This window comes from Lathyrus oleraceus, chromosome 6 (assembly GCF_024323335.1).
Source record: "Lathyrus oleraceus cultivar Zhongwan6 chromosome 6, CAAS_Psat_ZW6_1.0, whole genome shotgun sequence".
Taxonomy (NCBI): domain Eukaryota; kingdom Viridiplantae; phylum Streptophyta; class Magnoliopsida; order Fabales; family Fabaceae; genus Lathyrus; species Lathyrus oleraceus.
The window spans coordinates 287368009-287391560 of NC_066584.1; the positions used below are offsets into that span (position 1 = coordinate 287368009).

Here is a 23552-nt window from a genome sequence, read left to right on the forward strand (position 1 = left end):
AACGGACGTGAGGGGTGCTAATACCCCCACTTACGTAATCGACTCCCGAACCCGAATATGATTGTGATGATCATTTTTCTATTTTTAAAAGGTTTTATCGATATTTTCTCATTCCTTAATTGGAATAAATAAAGTTCGGTGACGACTCAGTCAAACACATTTTTCTACGAGCATCATGAATGATCGTATTTTTTGAGGTACGACAGCTATCCATTAAAAGGAAGACACATTTCCATGTTAATACCATCAATCTCTCTCATTTTGAAAGGAACTCACTTTTCATACTCTAAAAAAACATCACTAACATAACTTCATATACCCACATGATGAAACTCTCTCCCTCATATTTTGAAGGGATTCAATAACTTAAAGAAGTGCAAAAACCACTCTCTCCAAAAAAACCTTTCACCCTCATAAACTCATGGTGAATCATCATCTCCATCCTTGATCGATCCACCACCTCCTTTTAACAACAACCTCCCCAACTTAACCTATTCACCACCACAACCGTAACAACTCCTACCGAGAGTTACTCCTACCAACCACCGCAATAACCTTCATCTTAACAACCACAAAAACAACCCATCGTGTATCGCCGTTAAACCAACTCGTAGCTTTTCCAATAACCACACAAACACATTGTCGTGCCTACACACTTCCTCTCAACATTATTTATGCATAATAATAAAATTCATCACCCCACTCTTTAAATCCATGAACATGACTTACACTCTGAAAAAACCATTTTCCCACCGCCACATATCATCATCATCGGACCACCAGTCCACCACCATCATGTAACCTACGACCACCTTCCATTTTTTCCTGCTACCCCATAATAAACTACTACCATTTATGTTTCCGGCCACCACATAACTTCACTATTTTAACCACCAACAAACTCAGTTCAAAACTGCACCGCCGCCGTCACAACAAACCCTCGATAATCATCGTCCCTTAGTTTTCCTCGGAGCTAAGTTTCATGGGTATTCCATAATTTTTTGAAATATATATGTATCTCCCGTGAATCCGTGTTCTTAATGTGGATTTGTATATACCAATCTTTATGTTTCTTTTGGAAATTTCATTGAAGGAGAAAGTAGTTTTTTCAAACTTTTTTTTGGGTGATATTGCTCATTTTTTCACAAAAGAGGAAGCTTTAGAGGGTTTTCGTGGATTGATTTGGATCAGTGATTGAATTGTTTGTGTATTTGGTTTCTACTTCTATTTGACAGGTTGAAGTCAAGTTGCCAAGTCTATTTTTTTGTAAGTTTTGGTCCAACAAGTTGAGTTGTGGGGTTTTCCAATCCTGCGTATGTGATCGAAATCACTTTTGTCGGTAACAATTCGGATTTGTGCATATGTTATTAATTGTGTACAATTTGTTTTATCACATACTAAAATTCCATGACGTTGGATTTTCTTATTAAATAAATATTATGATTGAACATTGTAGCATAATGTAAATATTGTAAGAATATTGGGTTGTTCCTGTTTTTGTTTCATTATGTTTAAAATCATATTTTAATCCGAAATTTGACATTTATATGTCATTATGCTGTTAAAATTTCGGTACATTTATATAATATTTCGCCGCATTATAATCATTGCGTACGACATTCCTCTCGTGTTGTCATTACGCACAAACAATCTTTGAGCATATTTTTATTTTTATTTCGAATCTATTCCTACTTTCATTAAATTTCAAAATTTAATAAATCATTTTCAATTAAATCACCTTATTTTAATTAATAAAATTAATTAGTTTCTTTAATTAAATTTAATTAACTCGATTATATTGACGGAATTACTTCTTTATCAATTAATCTTGATAATTATTTTTAATTACTGTAATAGGCTCATTTAATTAAATATTAATTAGTTAATTTGTTTGTTTTTCAATTTAACAATCATGCATCTTTTTCATACTAATTATGAATCATATACTTTAACCATGCCTTTCAATCATCTTGATAATTAAATTGCTAAGTATAAGATGACTTAAAAGAAACCTTTTCAATAAACAAAATCCTTGGTCCAACGCCAAATGAGCTCTTAAAAAACCTTGTCTAACACTAAGTGATTTCTTTTCAAACCCGATTAAAATCATTTCGATGGAGTTCAAATCTTTTCCCGTCTAAGCGTAAATTAAAACCATTTTCTTAACAAACACGAAAGAAGAGAATCCTTGGAGTCTCGCATTCCCTGAATCCTTGGATGACCCGTCCTGAGGCAACGTCTTGGGCTAGTCGTTTGTTCACTCTTTCGTTTCTAAAACACTTAACACAAACTTGGACAAAAAGAGGGTCCGTTGGAGTCTAGCACTCCGATAGAACATTTGAACAATCAATTATGAGGCACACATCTCATTCTTATTGAATGTTCGTTGTCCATTAAACAAATTTCATAAATACTTTGAATGAAAAAGGGATCGTTGGAGTCTAGCATTCCAGCAATCCTCGAATAATTGGTCCCATGACTCACATCTCATTCTCACTGAGCATTCATCATTTACTTAAAAAACACTTAACACATCAAACTTATTTCCTCGCCCACGTGCGATTAACAACCTTTTCTTAAAAAGAACATTGTTTAATCATTTCTAATGCGTATACAAACTAGCACTTAAGTCTCCACCGCGAGCATGCAAGCCAATGTTTAACCGTTAAAACACGATCTAAACACGTGTCTGATGAAACAAACTTCAACCAATCAATCTTATCTTTTTCTCACCCCGTGTGATCAATTTTTTCCACAAATGAACATTGTTTAATCCTTTCTAATGTGTATACAAACTAGCGCTTCAGTCTCCACCTTTAGCATGCAAGCGAACTTTTAATCGTTAGAATGCGACTTAAAATTTCGTTGATTAAAATTAATAAACTAACACTCATTTGCTACTAAGAACTACGTAGGTTTGAGTTCTCCATCCATGTGAAGATACATAGGATCGAGATTCATCGTCTCGCCAAACACTATAACAAAAACATCTTTTATCTTGCCCCAAACTATGAATCTTTGAATTCCTCATTGTACTTGAGGATATGTAGGAGCAAGATTTGCAATCTTGTCGAGCACCTAATAAAAACCTTTTTGCGACCCTTTTTCTTTTCCTTTTTCACTTTTGATTATTCGAAGAAAATAATTAAGATAAACTAACATCCAATCGCAAGTTTAACTAAAAGGTTCCAGTTGAGTACAACAGACGTGAGTGGTGTTAATACCTCCCCCTTGCATAATCGACTCCCAAACCCGATTTTGTTTGTGATGACCATATTCTTTTTTTTTATAAGGGTTTTATCGATATTTTACATTTCCTCTTCTGTAATAAATAAAGTTCGGTGGCGACTCTGTTCGATATCATTTTCTGCGAGCGTGCGAATGCCCCACGAATTATTATATTTTTCGAGATGCGACAAATAAATATTGAAGTTCCTCAAGAGCTTCTAATATCAAGTTTTGAGGATCCTATAAGGGCAATTGTAGATAGCACATATCCCAATTGATACAGTAAGATTTAAAATATAATAATGAATACTACAAATATTAACCTTGAATAACCATGTTTTATTAATTTTAATTAGGTTATGACGTAAATTTGATAGTAATTAACTTTTATATATTAAAAGTAGATGAATGCAACTTAGATTAATACATATAATGATTGTAATATTTTAACTATGTGAATATTAGCCAATAAATAAATTCAAATTTAACACACAAGATTTAGAGAGACCCATACTATTGCAGAAATTATTTACTAGTTACCCAAAAAAATATTATCACGTGCCAACAAAAAAGGAGAAGCAAATGAAAAAAAAAATGGGGTCAAAAGATAAAATAAAAAAATAAGATCAAACATACACAGTCACATGTTAATATTACAGTAAAAATAAATAATCAAACAAAACCAGAAAACTACGTCTCTTCATCAGCCGCCACACCTTGTTGCAGTGTACTTTGTCGTTGTTGTTTCTCAGACATCAATCAATGGCTTCCTCCCTTGTTCCTCCACCGACCACCTCCTTCTTCCACACCAAGGTTTCTTCTTCTTTCCTTCTCTTTTCAATCCCATTATTACCCTTAAAGGCTTGTTTTTTCTTCACCCCTTTTTCCCAAAAGGGTTAACTTTGCACAAAGTCATCCCATTTTTTTCTTACATTTTCAGAAGGATCTGAGTCTATCCGCTTTCCCTTCATCATCATCATCTTCTCAGCGATGTCAGAAACACGCTTCCAGGAGAATCTCTTGTTCAGTTACCGCGCCTCAGCAAACACAGCGCCAGCCTTCTACCACTGGATCAGTTTGTGTTTCTTTGGACACCGTTTTGTTTTTGTTGGTTTTTTTTAATCCTTGTTGTTGATGATTCATTGTTTTTTGTTTGATGGGGGGTTTTCAGGTGAAGACAGCCATGACCATGACTGAGAAGATATTGGCCAGAGCTGCTGAGAAGGAGAAGGCCATACCTGGGGATAATATTTGGGTCAATGTTGATGTTTTGATGACACATGATGTCTGTGGTCCTGGTTCTATTGGGATTTTTAAGAAAGAGTTTGGTGAGGATGCTAAGGTAATTATAATTATATGTCTCGTTTTGGAACTTTTTGATTCTTGATAGTTGGTTAGGTAGTTGGAATTGTAGATATTGGTTCACATGACTTGTAGGAGGGTTGTAGTTTTTCTAAGGTTTCTAGACTTTATAATATGCTATAACACCGAGGCCAAGTTTTGTGATTTCCTGACTGCGTTGTTCATTCGAAGGTTTGGGATCGTGAAAAGCTTGTGATAATACCTGATCACTATATATTCACAAGTGATGAACGTGCCAATCGCAATGTAGACATACTCAGGGATTTTTGTCAGGAGCAAAATATCAAGTACTTTTATGATATTAAGGATCTTAGTAATTTTAAGGTATTCATTTTCTTATCATTTTTTCAATATAGCTTTTTAGCTGTTTCAATTCTTCAAGAGTATTGTAATATGCATAATGTCATTGACGATGAGTTTTGGATTATAATAATATACAGGTAAATCCAGATTACAAAGGTGTTTGTCACATCGCTCTTGCTCAGGAAGGTCATTGTAGGCCAGGAGAGGTTCGATTCGTTTTCAAGTTATTTGAAAAAACAATGAGGCATTGCTTTCATGTTTTGCTGATTAGGTCCTCCTGCAGGTTCTCTTGGGCACTGATTCTCACACTTGTACTGCTGGAGCATTTGGTCAATTTGCAACAGGGATTGGTAATACTGATGCCGGTTTTGTGTTAGGAGCAGGGAAGCTTTTGCTCAAGGTAATTATGTTACACTAAGCTCTGCGAGGCCGTTGTTCATATTTACTGTTAAGAAAGTGTGGTTAGGCCTAACTCAACCCTACAAAACCGGCTTGTAGGGCGAGGATTGCCCCATTTATAAGCACGTGTTCATGCCATATATTATCCGATGTGGGGCTCTTAAGGCTTACTATATCATGTTCTTTTTCCTTTCGAGGCCACTATTATACTTTATCAGCATAACCTGGTTTGAAAAGTATAACCTAGCTTATTATGATATTGGTTTGCAGTGTTGTTAAATAGTGGCTGTGGCAACACTATAGCGCTATAGTGTAGCAGAGTTTGAGTAAATCGGTAATTGTTCCGCGATATGCTATTTAACACAAAATGTTGCCAAATAGCTGTTGTAGTGGCACTATAGCACTGTTGTATAGTGAATTTTGAACATAATACTATTTATTTGCGATCCGCGGTTGACAACATTGAGTATGCATGAACAATCAATAAAAAGTGCAGCTTACATTCAGTGTTTTAAAACTTAAATATAACCAGTATTGCTCCTTTTGTATCCTAAGTTCCAACTCAAAGATTACATTTATAAATTTACTGAACAAATTTGTAGGCTGCTTTGTGTCATAAAATGAATTATTTGATCAACAAATGTTCTTCATCTCCCTCTGAGCAACAAACTTAGGTATTTTCATCATACATTTTCTCTGTATGTCATCATTGAAGAAATTGTGAGAGATAATAAAGACGATTAACTGATGTCCACTATACGAAAGAAAGTATCAGTATAGTTACATCTTAAATGTGTGCATATCCCTTTTGCAGCTAGGAGTGTTTTCAATTAAGCAATAGTTCTGTTAAGCTTTAATTTTGAAGTGTAAACTTAACTTAAACCAATAGTTGCTGGACTATTGGTCTAGTAGTGGCTCGACTTATTGACTAGATCGGTGTCTAGTATAGGATTAATATCTATTCTTAGAGGCTTCCGTGTACATTAAAATATAGGGTGTCTTTCTTGTGATGGAAGCTGTTCCAATTTCCCGCTTTACCCTTAAACAGCAATTGTGTGTGTGGGAGAAGAATTGGAGATAGTGTTGGAACAGAATAAGAGAATCAGAAATTAAGGATTTTCTTGAAGCTTTTGGAATAATAACGAAGATAGATTTTTGTTCGATTAGTTAACTACTAGTATATAGAAATAATTGTTATTTATTCATATCCTATATCCTTTATGAATGCAGGTGCCTCCAACTCTGAGATTTGTATTGGATGGAGAAATGCCAAGTTATTTGCTTGCAAAGGATTTAATTCTGCAAGTAAGTATCCATGAAAATAGTTAGCTTGATTACATGTAGCAAATATGTACATTGCATTCTTACAGGCGCTAATTATTTATCGTACAGATTATTGGTGAAATATCTGTGGCCGGTGCAACTTACAAATCTATGGAGTTTGTTGGCTCAACCGTTGAAAGTTTAACTGTAAGTATGCTAAGCAAATATGCTATGCTGTAATGCAACTCTCAATGTTTCTTTCTGATTTATTTATTTTGATTAAAAAATGTTGTTTTGATAACTCGTCCCTTTTGGGTGTAGATGGAAGAACGAATGACATTGTGCAACATGGTAGTTGAAGCTGGAGGAAAGAACGGTGTTATTCCTCCTGACAGCATTACATATAAATATCTCGAGGTTTGTACAATTCAGTAGATGCACTGAAATTATATTGTGTTTGAATATTGTTTGAACTTTTATTATTATCTAATTGTTTTATTTATTAAGTTATTATATAGACCTTGTTAGAATATCTAGTAAATGTCAAATAATATCTCAAATTCTTTTGTATTTTAGAATAGTTTTGGCAGTATTTGATAGATATGGGTGGATAGAATTAGAGCTATGGATTATGTTAAATGTTTGGCACCATGAAAAGTAAAACATAATAGAAAAAGGTAGGAAAGTGGTCCATGTTTGTTCCATCTAAAAGGGTGGAACCGAAAAGAACGGCATAAAACAGGCTGTTCCTTTCTGTTTTGTCCTCGTGCCATCTCTACGTTGGAGTATCTTAGGTGAACTCTTTGAAGTTATTTCTACAATTTGTTTGATTTGATTCGTTATAGATTAGGAGTAGGAGTCGTATAGTATTGAGTCAATTCACTCCTTACCTCCTTCGATATACAAACCCTATATTTTCAATATGGTATCGAAGTAGCATCATACTGCATGATTTGTCCCATCATTTTTCCTTGACTCAATTTCAAAATATGAAATTCTTTTGTTTGTGAAATGAAATAGATCATTTTCATAGGAAGAAAATAACCAGAGAACTTTTTGAAGTGATTTCCACATTTTATTGTATTGTTAAAATTTGTTTTGTTATTGATTAGGAATAGGAGTCGAGATATAGAGTCCATTCACTCCTTGCCTCCTTCCCTTTATAAACCCTATATTTTCAATGTCCTATCAAAGTGGCATCATACTTCATGACTTGCCCCTTCAGTTTTTCCCTGACTCGATTTAAAATTTTGGAATTTTTCTGTGTAATAAAATAGACCGTTTTCATATGAAAAAGTAATCAAAAAATTTCTTTATATCATCTTTTGCTTTGCTGTTACTGAGACCAATTTGGACACCATCAAATTGTTGCGAGGGCCTGAAATGGCACCATCACTTTAGCTTCAACATGTAACCAGGCGCCGCCTGCCAAAATCTGACCAGCTTTGCACTTTTTGTGCTTGAGGCTGTGGCTGGAGGACGCGGACATCTCCAACTTCCGTTTCACCTGCCTGACTTGTTTGTTTTTTCCAAAGGTGGGGTCGTGCCGATTGCGACCGCGATCTATAACTCTGATCTTCGCTATGATATTATAGTGAAAGCGTCATATTTTTATTTTTCGTATTGGTTTGCTTAATTAATCTTGCCTGCTGAACATGCCATCCCATTAAGTATTTCTGTATTGACATAGTGTTGGTATGTTCAATTTCCCTTGAATGATGCTTTCCCTTCTGCATATTATGCCCATTTCATATCCAGCGCTTCTTTTAATGATGTTTCCATTTCTTTTTCAGGGCAAGACATCTGTGCCATATGAACCAGTTTATAGTGACCAGCAAGCAAGGTAGACAATGTTTTCAGTTCCTTTTTATTTTTTCCCGTCATATTCAGTGTTTAGGAATAGCTAATGCTCCATATATCACATCTTGTATTGATAAATTTTATTTTATATGTTAACATGATAAATTTCATGGACAAGTGGTAGTTTGTAATTTTCATTCTGCTAATAGAAAACAACACTGCAAATAATTATCATAGTAAGCACAGCGCTGTCAAATTTGTGGCGCTATATTGGATTGGGGTGGCGGATTTTTTTACATTCGCCACAAGCAATTTGCAAACGATAGCGGCACCATTGCTTTTTATGGAATATATATTAGTATCCATTGTTAATCGGTTTTATTAATTATTAGCTAAAACTATTTTTTGTTGGAATTTAGATTTCTTTCTGAGTACAGATTTGATGTCACAAAGTTGGAGCCACTGGTGGCCAAGGTTAGTCCTTTGATCAATACATTGTAATTATCTGATGCCATCACTATGTTCCTTAGCTAATGTAATACTTAATTGTTGCAGCCTCATTCACCGGATAACCGAGCTTTGGCAAGGGAGTGCAAGGATGTGAAAATTGACAGAGTATACATAGGATCTTGTACGGGTGGGAAAACAGAAGATTTCATGGCTGCCGCAAAAGTTTTTCTAGCATCGGTATGCATCTTATTTTCCTATTACACATCTATAATATTATATTTAAAAAAGACATTGCTGTTCAATGGCGTGGCAGATTTTTGACAAACGTCATAGGCAATGTGTGAAGAGATGTCCGCCATAGCAGCCCCGTAGGCTGGACTGAACTCACATACATGTTTGTGGCAATATCTATCCCCCTAATGAATAACGTGATATCTGTGTTTGCAGGGTAAAAAGGTTAAAGTTCCGACGTTTCTTGTCCCGGCAACACAGAAGGTCTGCTGAAAGTTTCATGTTCATATATGTAGAAGTTGATATACATTTATTAATAGAATTTTTCGTGGTAAATTATGCTAGACGATCTTTTCCAACATATCTCTGTTAATGGAATTTCAGGTTTGGATGGATGTGTACAGCCTCCCTGTCCCCGGTTCAGGTGGTAAGACTTGCTCACAGATATTTGAAGAAGCTGGTTGCGACACACCTGCTAGTCCTAGTTGTGGTGCTTGTTTGGGTGGCCCGAAAGATACTTATGCTCGCATGAATGAACCTCAGGCAAGCTCTCCTGCTCTTTTACCATATGATTGCATTTATATGCTTTCTATATATCGAGAATCTGCGTAACTTACTTCCATTGTTGTTGGTTTGGTTGTGTAGGTTTGTGTTTCAACTACGAATAGAAACTTTCCAGGGCGAATGGGCCACAGGGAAGGTGAAATATATTTGGCTTCCCCGTATACAGCTGCCGCATCTGCATTGACCGGTTACGTTACTGATCCAAGAGAGTTCTTGCAGTAAGATGTATTGTCTTTTTGTATTGTATTGTATGCATTGGTTAGTTTTGTATTCCCTAGCCAAACTTAGAACTGTAAGCTATAGAAGTTTTACAACTCTATCGGTATTTATCTTCTGTGAAGACATTTTGTGACTGTTAATGAACTTGTTCTAAGTTTGTGACTAAAAAAAATGGTTTAGTACTTTTTTGAGTATCTTATGGTATTTCATTTTCTTCACCAATTACGTCACCTATCACATCTTTACAAAGAGGTTTAATGATTCCAATTACGATATTTGGACCTCTAAAATCAATTAATCGGATTCTGATCAAGGTTAAAAGGATCATCTTGCTATATTGTCGGACACATTGGTTTAATCTAAAAAAACAAAGATGGGGAACAAATCGAGTTCGGTTTTGCAATGTTATCTACTTCATTCTTCACCATGATATTAAACGATCTTTCATCCTGATATCGTGTGTGAATCGGCTTGAAGTGAGAGAAACAACTCTATACTAGTGACACTCAACGTTTAATGAATGTTAACGGGCTCTTAGTGCAACTGAACAAAAGAAAACACATGTACAATCAATCACCTTCTTCATGCTAATCGCTTCATATGTCTTGCATCATGAGTTATGCCATTTGTGATCAAACTTTGAGTTATGCCATTGCTATAAATATGTCTACTGCCTCTATTATACTTCTCCAAGTATACTGCACCAGGTGACACTACTGCCATTGTGTCCCTTGACAACAATCAAAATCGAGAAGGGTCATCATACTCAAGTGTGAGCATTATAACCAACTTGGGGATATTATTGACTGATGCTAAAAGTAATGGGTTGAACTCCACTTTAAGTGAGTGCAGTTCAAGTTAACCATTCATACATTTTTTAGACCACACATTCTCCTTCGAGCTCTCTAAGTTATCTAAGTTATGATGATTTTCTTAGGTGGTATAGTTAAATAAGAAATTTTGTTCTATTACTTCGGTTGTGTGCACCGGAAATTCATAGATTTTCCTCTCTTAGTCATCATCTTTTGGCCCTTGTAATCTTGACTCTAATGTGTATGATCATGTTATCGATATGTTAGCGCTTATCACACTTTATACCTCTAGTTTCCTACCTTATATAAATTATGTCAATGGTTCTTATTTCGTTATGGAACGACGATGATGGCCAATTTTAGCTTTCGATGCAGGGGAATAGAGGGCTTATAAGGTTTGCACTCCAACACTCATGTCAATATACGAGGAAGAAAAGTGAAATGAAATTGAATTCGAAAAATTGAGAGAGAGAGAGAGAGAGAGAGAGAGAGAGAGAGAGAGCTAACTATTTGTTAGCTGTGATTTGCAGAGAGTCATCCAATGCATTTTCAGTTGAGATCTCTTGTGACTATAAGGATGATAATCTCCTTACATATGGAAGATTATGGAAGGAGTGTGACCCTCCCTGGTGGTTGGCCGGGGTCAATGAGATTGACCCATAATAGTCCTGGATCGATCTGGTCGGCCCAGACAATTGTCCTTAAAGCCCCTGTCGATGTGAAGGTAGGTGTGGGCGTGATATTACAGTCTGACATGCCGACCACCCACTGGCCATTTTAAGATAGATGAATAAGAAGCGTTCCAACTCTTAAAGAATCGTGCATTTGATGCACCATATTTCAAACGTCTTTTCATAATATTACCATTACAACTCTTGGGATCCAAAATTCTTGAGTGTTGCATGTGAGTGATTAGATGTGTTTAGCGAAACCTCTTTGCATTCTAGAATATATTTTTCTTTTATAAAAATAAATATCCTTTTTTCTTTTTAAGTCTTTTTTCTCCAGTCTAGCAGTTATTTTCTTCGTTAGCTTTTTCACTTTCCTGCAATCACAAAGTTAGTGCAATCTCAGTAAGAAATCACATAAAATTATTCACAAGTCCTAGAAGGATACTCCATCTTCTTGGATGTATCCTGCTTATTCTTCAACTGTTTCTGCTTTTTCTAAAGCAGGTAGTCTTGACAATGCTTTTACGGAAGTTGGTTCGTCCTCTGATTAGGGAATCTTGAATCCTTATGTAGATGATAGACTATGCAACAAGTATGATGGTTGCACCATTCCTTTTAATAAATGTGTTTGTTCTACCATGGGACTTCGTATCCCCTTCATAGTTTTTGAGATAGAGGTCCTGAAACACTTAGATATGACCCCTCATATATGAAAGTCTACCAGTATTCGTGTGAGTACGTGAATGAAAAACCTTGTGTGTCTCTCTATTTCATATCTTCAAATGTCTTTGTGACTCAGCGTATTAGATTAGGGATAGGAGATTACTTTGCTTCAAGTCTATTATTCAGTGGTTTGAACCTCTTCCAGAGCTTCCACCTTTTGAATATCGGTTCTTTCTGGTAACCCCAATCAACCTTGGAGCTCATGCTGCAATTTATGATGTCAGCGGTGGAGTGGAGGGCAGATGCGTTGACTTGTTCCCCAAGTATTCAATTGAGGGTCACTTTCTACCGGGGAATCATTTTTTATATATAAAGAAAATGATCTCTCCGATTAGGCTCAATATCAGAAGGGTCGGTTACCAAAGTTTATCAGCAACTTGGGACATGTAGGGGGAGAAACCCCAATGGCGGAGGCTGATAAAAACACTAGTGTCTTATTGACTTCCAACTTTTGATAAGAGCCCACTCTCGGGAAGAGAGAAAAACCTTTTTTTGTAAGCTTTGAAACTTTTGGGTCTTTAGATGTTTTTTTTCCGTATTTTTTCTCTGTATATCACTGATGTATTTCTTTTAATAATAACTGGATGTAGAATGTATGTATAATGAAAAGCAATTCCAACTTTTAAGGCGAGGAGTACGACCGGTTAGGAATAATATTACTTTAGAGAAACGACTGATTTATTCGAATGCCCTAAGTCTGACTACTCATCAATTACTGATGGGATCTAGCTACCGTTTTGCTGAAGGTCACCAACCCCCTCATTTGAATGAGGATTGCACTTACTTGGCTAGTTTTTCTGGGTCTGTTATGCATGAGGAAATGGGTAACCGAACCAGGTATATCCGATGTGCCTCGACCACTATGGCCCCAAGTGAATCTAATCACTGAGAGGCTTTCAGTCCAATTGGTAGCACACCTAAATGCAACGAATCGAGGGAAACGTCTGCAACCTGAAGCATCATCGAGATAGGTACCTGCATGAAACAAGAAACTTTTACCTCTCTTTCTGGGGTGATTAGTATTTTTTTCCATTGAAGCTTGTTGGATCTCTTTGTGACAAGGTGGCTCATCTGGCGAGGATCGTGGAGATGAAGGACCAAGCTTTGTCTACCGTTCAAAGCAGTTTGGTAAGCATTGAAACTTTTGGGTCTTTCGATGTTTTTTTCTTATTTTTTCACTATATATCCCTGATGTATTTGTTTTAGTCATAACTCTATGTAGAATGTATGGATAATGAAAAGAAGTTCCAACTTCTAAGGTGAGGCGTGCATCCTTTTAGGAAAAATATCACTATAGAGAACCGACCGACTTATTCGAATGCCTCAAGTCTGACTGATCGCCCTTTACTGATAGGAACTGACTCTCATTCAGATGAAGGTTGTCAACCCCTCCTTTAAATGAGGATTGCGCTCACTTGGCTAGCCTTTATATGCTCATTCTGGATGAGGAAATTGGTAACCTAGACAAGTATACCCGGCGTGCCTTGACCGTTCTGGCCCTTGGTGCATCCGATCACTAGGAGGCTTTTTGGTCCAATTGGTACTGCGCTGAAAAGCAACAAATAGAGGAAAAGTCTACGAAAACATCAGCAAGATAGGTACCTTCATGAAGTAAAGGAAGCTTTTACCTCTCTTTCTGGGGTGAAAAGTGTATTGCTTACTTTTAAGCTCGCTGGATCTTTTTTTGACCAGGTGGCTCATCTGCTGAGGATCGTGGAGATGAAGAACCAAGCTTTCTCTACCGCTCGAAGTAGTTTGAGGTCTGCTCACAAAGAATTATAGCTTTTGTATTCTCTAAATGCTTTACTGACTCAGCAGTTTCCTGACTATACGAGTTCCACCCTTGCGGAGGTTTCATAGTCATTTGAAAATGCTTTACATCAAATGGAGCATTTCCACCATCCCCTAACGCTTTCCATGGACAAATTCGGTCAAATCAAGCAGTTGAAGATGGGGAAGTTGTTTCCCTGCAGAATTAGAATTGTCGGGACCCTCTGTTCTTTTCACTTTCATTATTATTATTATTATTATTATTTAAAAAAAATGTTTTATATGTACTGTTTGTAAAGGACTTTTGTAATGGAAGAGTATATGAAAATACTTTTTATGGAATGAAATACTTTTGTTACCTGCTTGAGGTGTATTAGTATCATCCTGAGTGCATAAATCCAGATTTTTGTAAACTTGCAAGGTCTTCCCGCGAAGTTTATCGAATACCCTGTGAGAATGAAAGATGGAATACGAGTTATATTTATTTTCGTTACATGTTTTAAGGTGTTTTGTATGATCTTGAGTTCATAGCTACGGAGTTTTGTGAATTTACAAGGTCTTCCTTGATGTTTATTAGACGTCGCTAGGGCCATTCCCGACCAAAGGTCGCTTCCCTTTCCCCCTGCCAGATGAAAACTCAGTTAGAGGTAGACGTGTAGCCAACCTACCAAGACATCTGGAATGGCTAGCTGGCAGAAAATGTGGGTCGTTATTGTTTATGGGGAATTTATTGCTTTAGTCGGATGTACAAAGCGTCTCCGACAATACCCCTGACCTTATGTGGGGGATTAATTACTTTAATCAGATATACAAAGCGTCTTTGATATCATCCCTAAATTTATATGGGGGATTAATTGCTTAAGCCAAACGTATAAAGAGTCTCCGAAAGCACCCTTGACTTTATGTGGGGGATTGATTGCTTTAGCCGGACGCACAAAGCATCTCAGACAACACCCTTGAATTTATGTGGAAGATTGGTTACTTTAGCCATACGTACAAAGCGTCTCCGACAACACCCCTGACTCTATGTGGACCGTGGATCGATATCCTTGGTCGTACCCTAAATTTTCCAATCGCTATCAATAGTCATAAAGAAAAAAAGGTCTCAGAAAGCATCTCTTTTATTTTGATACTGACAGGTATATATGTATACAAGCATTAAATGATGCAAGCATAGTATTCTATATGGGTAAAGAATAGGGAACATAACTAGGCGGGATGGCCATTACTTATTTATTTTCTCTTTTTTTATTCAATTCAACCACTTTTTAGAGGATAATTTCCCATTATATTGAGTTGACCGATGAGGGAAACAACATTGATCTCCATATCTATGCCTTATCCCCGATCTCTCTAGAGAGCCTGTTGTATTATCTTCGCTCCCTTCAGGTTAGCATTTATGGTTGCCATTTCTCCCTGTAGATTTTGATATTTGAGCTTGAGGCGGACATGCAAGGAGACGACGTCCAACATGGCTGCAAAGGTTCGTCCCAGAATGCAATTACAAAAACTCCTATAGGTAACAACAAAAAATTGAGAATTTATGGCCCGAATGTCCTTTTCATTTCCCGTAGAAACCATCAGCTCTAGATATCCTTAAGGACCGGTAGTGGGCCCGTTGAACACATGGAGGTCAGAGCCTTCATATGACAGAAAAATGCTCCGGTCTAACTCCATTTTCTCGAATAACTTCGAGTACATGATGTCATAAGAACTGTGTGTAACACCTGGTGCCAAAGAGGGCGGGGAGCGACTGTAACACCCAAGGCCGAAGAAGGCGGGGAGTGGTCACCTGAATTTACATCGGAATGAGAGGATCCTGAGGTTGTGCAGGTATGAGACTGCATGGTTAAAGGAAGGCTTATAAGGATTAATTGATACTACCTATACCAATAAGATGTATATTCTTTTCGGTAGCCTAATAAATAAGAAATCCATAGTTAAACGTGCTTGACTTCGATTAGTATTTAGATGGATGACATTTTGAGAAGTTTCTCGGAAAGCGTGTGAGTGATTAGTATTTTGTTTGTGGGTTAGTCGGTAATCCTGAAAGCGGATTAGGGCATTACACTGTCGCCATCGATGAGGATCCAGGACACGTCGAATTTCCCAATTGATGCAATGATCATGAGGGAGAAAATTTCACTGGGATTTCCTACAACCTTCTCTGAGTCCCAAATTCCCAACATAGGTAGGTCAGAGACTTTAGCTGACGTACTTCCTTTCACGTGGTAGAAAGGTATCATCTATGTGATCTCCCTTTTCATGGTACCTTTGGACATAAGGTTTGCCTAAGTGCTCCTCCGATTATGTCACTGATGTAAGGGATCTTGCATTTACTCTCCTCATTTCATTCTCCACTTGTTCCAACCGCCGCGGTCTTCGAGGGAGATTTACCCTTAGATGGCTCATTTTTTCTCATTTGCCTCCATTCACATACTTAGCTAGTCGACCTCTCTTGATAAAATATTCAATGAAAACTTTCAACTGAACTCAATCATCAGTATTATGGTTGTGCCTCCTATAAAAACAACAATATTTTGATTTTTCTGTCTTATATGTCTCTCTGATGGGGTACGTGGGTCAGATTCATGCCTTCCAAAATTCAGTATTTACGCGGTCTTGATGATATTTATTACAGGAGACCACAAGGGGAGTGTACCTGTCGTACTTTCCTAACATTCCCTGATTGGAATCATCCTGACGCTAATAGAACTCCTTCCTGATTGGGAAATTGGAATAAATTTGATGGAAGCAGGATTGTCAAAACGCTTGGCAAGCTTTTCTTCCAGGATCATGTAAGGTTCGACCATGGTTAACAATTATTGGACAAATTTTAGTTTCCCCTTCCCTAATTTTTGCATGAAAGGATGGTCTACCAGAATTCCATTTTCAAAGATCCATCACTAAAGACATTCTTGAGTCCCTTCCAACTCTATAGAAACTTGCGTGAATCAGTATATATACGAGTGTCAACTTTCTTTATTTTCTTGCATGACCCCGTTCAAGGCCACTTTAGTTATAGTTTGCCACTTCTGGGATATAATTATGTGGTAAACCTCCCACAGAACTCTGCCCAAGAATCGATACTTCTATCTAGCAGGCCATTAAACCATAATTAGGCCGACTCGACCAGGGTTAGCATACTAGAAGCATTATCAACACTAAAGTAAATTACCAGATCATTTATGAGTTGCACGTGCTCATCAGGATCTCCTTTTCCGTCATAATCACCCAGTTTGGGCGGTTTATCCATGTATTTCAGAATCTTACTCTTCAGTATTCTTATTGACAGCGGGTGCTTTGGTTGCACCTTCTCCATGTGAGTTTATTCCTGAGTCGGAGAAGGAACATAGTTGCCCCGGTCTCCCCTGGGACAATGAGGAGGAATTTGATGTTTCTTGATTCTATGTTGATCTTTCGATCAAAGAGCCTCATCTTTCTTTTCCCCGACTGATTCCAGGACGGAAACACGAGATTTTCCTAAGGTAACTACTTGAACTATATTCTCTCGGGAGGGAGCGTTGTGAAGGATTTCTTCTAGGCACTGAAACCTCGCTTTAAGAGCTTGTGAACTTTGCTGTCGAACAATGTTAAAAATGTTGTTCAAAAATTCATTCGCATAGATTGTAAAGCGTGGAAGCCAGGTAAGGCCTCAGGTTGGTAACCGAAGTTAAAATAGGAGTTTCTGTCGGATCAACTTGAATAGATCTATTCAATTGAAAATCTCAAACCATATATGGATGCAGTGGAATAACCATTTTAGGACCTATAGAGCTTTGCGGTGGAGGAAGAGGTGGTGGATTGCTCGTTGTTAGAGCAACGACACCAACTTTGCATGCCGAACGGATATGGTAGCCTTAGATCCAACCATCACCGAAAATTATAAGAATTGAGGATTTGGAGATCTAAGGGAACACAATTGAGAAAATCAATACACGGTAAATCCCCGCACTTGATTGTAAATGCTTTCGCTCCATTGATCAGAGGAAGTTATGAATCGTGAAGTTTATAAGAGAATGTGAATTCGTGGAAATCGTAGGAATTAGAAGTAGATTCCCACAAACGACACTATTGTTCCATTATGGAACTATAAATGAGAGGAGGAACGACAATGATGGTGGATTGCGACTTTCGATACGATGAAGTGGGGGAACATGCAAGGTTAGAACTCCAACGCTCAAGTCAGTATATGAGGAAGAATAATGAAGTAAAATTGAATTTGAAAAATAGTAAGTATATGGGAGAGAGAGAGAGAGAGAGAGAGAGAGAGAGAGAGAGAGAGAGAGAGAGAGAGAGAGAGAACGAACTAGTTATTTGCTAGCTGTGATTTACTGAGAGTTGTTGAATGCATTTTCAGTTGGTATCTCTTGTGGTTATAAGGATGATAATTTTCATACATTAGGAATATTATCGAATGAATGGGTCCCTCTTTGGTGGTTGATCGGGTTCGATGAGATTGGCCCTTAATAGTCTTGGATCGAATTGGTTTGCACGAAACAATTCTCAAACCCGACCTCAATGGATTAGTACTATTCAAATTTGACCTTCTCTATTTGTTGCTTATGCTCTCTATGTACTTGGTTTTACATTTAATTCACTTTCAACAAGCCATTTAAATCATTCTCTTGATTGTATTGTTACTTTCACTTATTGTAATGTTACCTTGCAAGACCAAATTTTGGGACAGACGATTTGCGCTAAAGTTGAGCCTTAAAACCTTTACTACCTCTTTGTGTCACCCAAGACATTGTTAGTCACATATCCTCCACTCACTATCCATGCTCAGTTGGGTCATTCAAGCCTTTACTATATAAATTGGTGCCAAATTTATCCAAGTTGTCTAATTTAGATTGTGAGTTGTGTCAGTTTTGGGAAACACACTCATAATTACTTTTCAGATCGAGCTAAAAAATGAGCTTTGTCCCATTTGATTTAATCCACTCTTATGTTTGCGGTCCCTCTCATATTGTTTATACTTTTATGTCTAAATATTGTTACTTTTATTGATGATTTTTCATGTTCCACATGGTTATTTCTAATAAAGAACATGCTTGAATTTTTTTAATTTTATTTTTGAACAATTTTATCAAGAAATAAAAATTCAATTTGGCGTGTTTATTCATACCTTAAGAAGTGATAATGACTGTGAATATTTATCTTATGAATTTCAAATTTTTATGTATACTAATGGTATTTTCCCCAAAACATCCTACCCTCGTACACCTTAACAAAATGGAGTAGTCGAATGCAAAAATATCCATCTCATTGAAACCACTTGGACCATACTTCTCCATTATAATGTTCCTCTCTGATTTTGGGGGAATGTTATCTTAATTGAATTTTACCTTAATGGCAACCTAAGGTTACCGCCATCAAGGAAGCTAGCAACCTATTGACATTAGACATTACTATTTTATTTGGCAAGCTTGAAGAACACGAGCAAAAGCTTATTTGTTTAAAGAAGCATGAGAAGAAGATTAGGAAAGAAAATAATAAGGATAATGAGGTTGAATAGAAGTCAATTGCTCTTCTGGATTCTAGTTCTAATTCCTCAACAAAAGAGCTAGATGATAGTGAAACTAGTGATGATGAGTGTTCGAATGATGAAGAAATGAGGTTTTTTGTTAGAAGGTACTATAAGTACATTAAGAAAAATGGAATAAAGCATTCCGACAAGAATATTATCAACTGTAGAAGGAATTCAAATACCTCAGTGGAAAATGAGAATAAGAAGGAAAAATGTTAAGGTTCATGCTATAATTATGGAAGAGTCGGTCATTACAAGCCATATTGTCCTTCACTTAAGAAGGATAAAGGAAAGGGCCAACAAAAGAAGTCTAGCAAGTCTAGAAGAGCATACATCGCATGGGATAGTGATAGTGAATCCTCCAAGGTGGGTAGCTCAAGTGAAAGTGATGAAATGACAAATATTTTCTTCATGACCAAGCATAAAAAGAAGAATGTAAGTCATTCCAAACATGAACCTATTGATGAAATGTCTTATTCTAAATTATAAATTGCTTTTGAAAATCTATATGGTGAAGTTGTAGATATTTTTAAAAGGTTGATTTCAAATAAAATAATTTTTTTCATATTTAGAAGCCAAAGTTTTAGAAACTGAAAAACAAATGGAAGCTCTTAAGCAATCCATGTTAGATGCTTCAAAAGTTGATGTTAAGGAAGAGAAATCTTCTTGGTTTGGTTGTGAAACTTGTCACATTTGGCAAAAAAAGGTTAATACTCTAAAATCCAAAGTAAACAAGGCTTTAGAACCAAAGGTCACCTTCGCTATTAATCCTACAAAATTCAAAAGATCTTTAAATGTGTCGTACAAGAAGTATAATTTTGTTGTAATGGGATCTAATAGAGAAAGTCATTCACACCATCATTTGACTTGTAACTATTGTTGTAAGAAAGGCCATACCATTGCTAAATGTAAATTTAGGATATGTTTGGTTCCTAAAGGTGTATTTCAATGGTTGCCCAAATGCAACAATATTTTCACTCACCCTCAAGAACCCAATGAAAATTGGGTACCTAGCATTATTGATTGACTTTGTAGGAAAAATGTCTCGACTCCTTGAAGAGAGTATAAGATCTTAACAAGGGAAGCTCAATGCGTATAAAAGGTAAAATCTCCTTATTCATTGACTTTGTGACAATGAAGAACGATGTTATAACCTATGAAGTTAACAAATATAAGTTCTAAATCATGAAATAGGTAGTGTAGGTGAATCCCCCTTTCACGACTATATTTGATATTATAATTGCTTGAGAGTAATTACTATTATTAAGGTTGAATACATCACTTGTGATGTAATGTATCCGAAAAACGTCGGGAAAGGTTTTTTCTTTTTCATGATGTAGATGAATCTTTAGAAGACATACTCAAAGTCACCAAAGATGGATTAATCACCCGAAAATGGTAGAGCTTGAGGAGGAGAAAAAATGACCATCAAGTAAAGGTAAGATAAGTCTTCTATAATATCTTGGAATCTTTACCAAAAGCGTGACTATATGCTTTTAGATAAGTATTTTCAGTTATCTCTTAAATTGTGTTTCAATTTTTATCTTAAATCACTAAGTTGTTCTCTTTGACAAACATTAACCTAAGGTCATGTTATTTGAGTTAAAATTATTGTGTGGGACTTTGTCCTACATTCGTGAGATCATCAATATATAGGTACCAAGTGTATTTATGAAAACGAATTGCATGAAATCAAATTTGATAACAAAGGGATTTCATCATTGGTTATATAAGTAAAAGAAGTGTAGGTGATTACTTCCTCGGTCTTCTGTGTGTGAGGTAATATTGTTTCACTTCTTTCTTTGTGCGTAAGTTTATTTTAAAATACATGTACTACTTATATGCACATTTTATCTTATTTCTTGTTGTGCTCTAAAATGTGTTATATGATGAACCTCATGTGTGCCCACTTCCAAAAACTTCATTGAAAACTGTGTTTTTCAACCTATAAGTGTATAGTGGCTTCATGATATTGTCTCATATGCATTTCATCTTAAAAATTAGTTACATTTTGATGCATTACGTGTTTCAGCATGATATTTATCATTTCATTCATGAAAAGTGAGAGTTTTGCATATTTTTTCAAAAATGGAACACCATGCATCGACCTATAAGACTTACAGGCGGCCTCTTAAGCCACAAATTTAAGACATTTCGTTTCTGCTCATCATGCATAGATGCATGCCATTCTACAGGTCGATTCATACTATAAATTTCATTTTTTTTCAAATTCAATACAATATGCATCGATGCATGGCATGTATGAGTCGAAGCATCGATAAAATTTTCAAGGTTCCTTGGCTCATAGGTCGATGCACAACTCGTAGAGGTCGATGCGTAGCGCGTAATTATGCATAATATCATATTTTTGTCCATTTAATCTCTCACTTTAAACTCTTAAAACTTATTTGAAACACAAACCTCTTCCAAAAAAAAACTCTCACTTTCAATCTTCAACAAAGCATCAACGTAAAAGTTTTTTAAACTCCATCAACCTCATCACTTACCTAACATCTTCATCAACACAAGGTTCACAATTGGGATTGTTCTAACCTAAAGCTATATCTTCATAATCTCTTTTACTCCACATACATACCCTCATAATTTGCAAACTTATGCTATGTTTTGATTAATTTTCTTCATTGTTGGGTGATTAGAAGCAACGTTCACACTTTTGGGTTAGTGGGTATATCTCACTTTTCTCAAATTCAAGCTCCACTAATTCAAATATTATATCGAACACCTTATGTGCAGCAAGTTTCAATGGCTCCTAGAGGTAACAAGGGTAAGAACGCTGCTACAACTTCAACATATGTTCTGATAACTTCTCTTTCACTACTTCATCCTTCTTGTTTAGAAGATTTTGAAAAGTTTCACAAGAATAGGCTGGTTGTCAAACAACATGTTTATTACCCTAAGGTAGCCGATAGATTGAATATTCCTGAAGTTGTTGACATCATGAAACATCAGAAAATTGATCTATTTTTAGAGTGTTGTACTAATTACAATGAGGATCTGGTTGGGGTGTTCTATGCTGGTTTGGAAAAAAAAAGAGGTGATACATTTCAGTTCAAAATGGGTAACGAATCATATCTTATCACTAGGGAGTTTCAGAATGCTTTGTTAGCATTCCTTTGAAAAATCATGATCCATGTGTGACTGATCAAGATCAACCTATTAGGTATGATTGGAAAACTCATATGAATTCCATGCTAATGGCCCAAGGTATGATGAGAATCTAGATATTATGACTACTGGGTACTTGAAAAGAGATTCTCTCATATTTTGCATCCTAAGAAAAGAGGATATTCTAGAATTTATCATATTGAGGTACATCTGCTTTATATTCTTCAAAATAAGATAAGGATTAATTGGCCTCACTACTTTGTGTCTAGGATGTTTGCTCTTAAGAATTGTGGAAAAGGGTCATCCTTGTGTTATGGCTCACTGATTCAAAGTATTTTGGATTAATTTGGCATAGCAGTGCAAAATTCCTCATTTATTAATCCGGGTCCATCTCAAGAGTTTAGCAAAACCACAATGACTCTTATGGGATACATTTGGGGAAACACCAATAAGGTCTACTATTATCAGATGAAGGGCTCGGGAAAAATCATCTACAACTACGATGATCCAGATGAATTTTCTCTAGAATATGAGGAACAACCAGAGGGAAAAAATGTTCATAAAGTTGATAATGAAATTCCTATCATGAAGCTGGTGAGGCTTGACTGCAAGGATCTCCTTACCATCAATATACTAATGAACAAGGATGGGGTCAGTGGCAACCAAACACTTTGGTTGAGCATGGTACGTCCTATGCACATGATTCCGGTGATGGATCAAATGGTGATCAATACACCATTATCACCATACTGGAAAATATGTGCATTCAACAACAAGAGCATTATGAAGAAGATACACTATGGCATGGAGAATTTGCGGCTGCTCAGGAGGAGCGCTTCAAATTAGTTCAATATCCTTTGAATGCTCAGGACACAACTTTTGAAAGTTTTGCACCATATGCCACCACACAATTCAATCAAATAAGGGAATACATGGCATTCAATCATAGATCTACATATAGCGGTATTACCCACTCATAGGGAATGATGATGTGCAGTCGTTTCATGTGTATATTGATCGAATTGCACATGTTGACATCGATTGGACACTACACACCGCTCACTGGGACATTGTTGCCTTTGACCCTATTTCATTTTACTC

The 23552-nt window shown here is 36.4% G+C and overlaps 1 protein-coding gene and 1 long non-coding RNA gene across 4 annotated transcripts; both read left to right on the top strand.

Annotated features, from left to right (window-relative positions):
- The first annotated feature begins 3844 nt into the window (after window positions 1-3844).
- On the top strand, window positions 3845-10013 carry LOC127098345 (3-isopropylmalate dehydratase large subunit, chloroplastic). The gene is made up of 15 exons (XM_051036919.1): window positions 3845-4041; window positions 4169-4303; window positions 4400-4570; window positions 4762-4914; window positions 5031-5099; window positions 5177-5293; window positions 6523-6597; window positions 6685-6762; window positions 6877-6972; window positions 8349-8398; window positions 8775-8829; window positions 8911-9042; window positions 9253-9300; window positions 9421-9579; window positions 9682-10013. Exons 1-15 carry the CDS (start codon window positions 3991-3993, stop codon window positions 9820-9822), a joined length of 1530 nt encoding a protein of 509 aa, XP_050892876.1. The 5' UTR covers window positions 3845-3990; the 3' UTR covers window positions 9823-10013.
- A 2542-nt stretch (window positions 10014-12555) lies between these two features.
- On the top strand, window positions 12556-14175 carry LOC127098346 (uncharacterized). 3 transcript variants are annotated; one of them, XR_007793336.1, is made up of 3 exons: window positions 12556-13153; window positions 13232-13284; window positions 13380-14175. It is a non-coding gene; the product is annotated as an uncharacterized LOC127098346 (long non-coding RNA). The 3 variants fall into 3 exon arrangements; XR_007793335.1 differs by having other exon boundaries at window positions 12556-12996; window positions 13088-13153; window positions 13232-14175; XR_007793334.1 differs by having other exon boundaries at window positions 13232-14175.
- The last annotated feature ends 9377 nt before the right edge of the window (window positions 14176-23552 follow it).

Excerpts from the sequence above, each read along its gene's own strand:
- LOC127098345 (XM_051036919.1), top strand. The coding sequence starts at position 3,991 with ATGGCTTCCTCCCTTGTTCCTCCACCGACCACCTCCTTCTTCCACACC. Across the intron at positions 4,571-4,761 it reads AGTTTGGTGAGGATGCTAAG|GTTTGGGATCGTGAAAAGCT; the intron begins GTAATTATAATT and ends GTTCATTCGAAG. Across the intron at positions 8,399-8,774 it reads TATAGTGACCAGCAAGCAAG|ATTTCTTTCTGAGTACAGAT; the intron begins GTAGACAATGTT and ends GTTGGAATTTAG.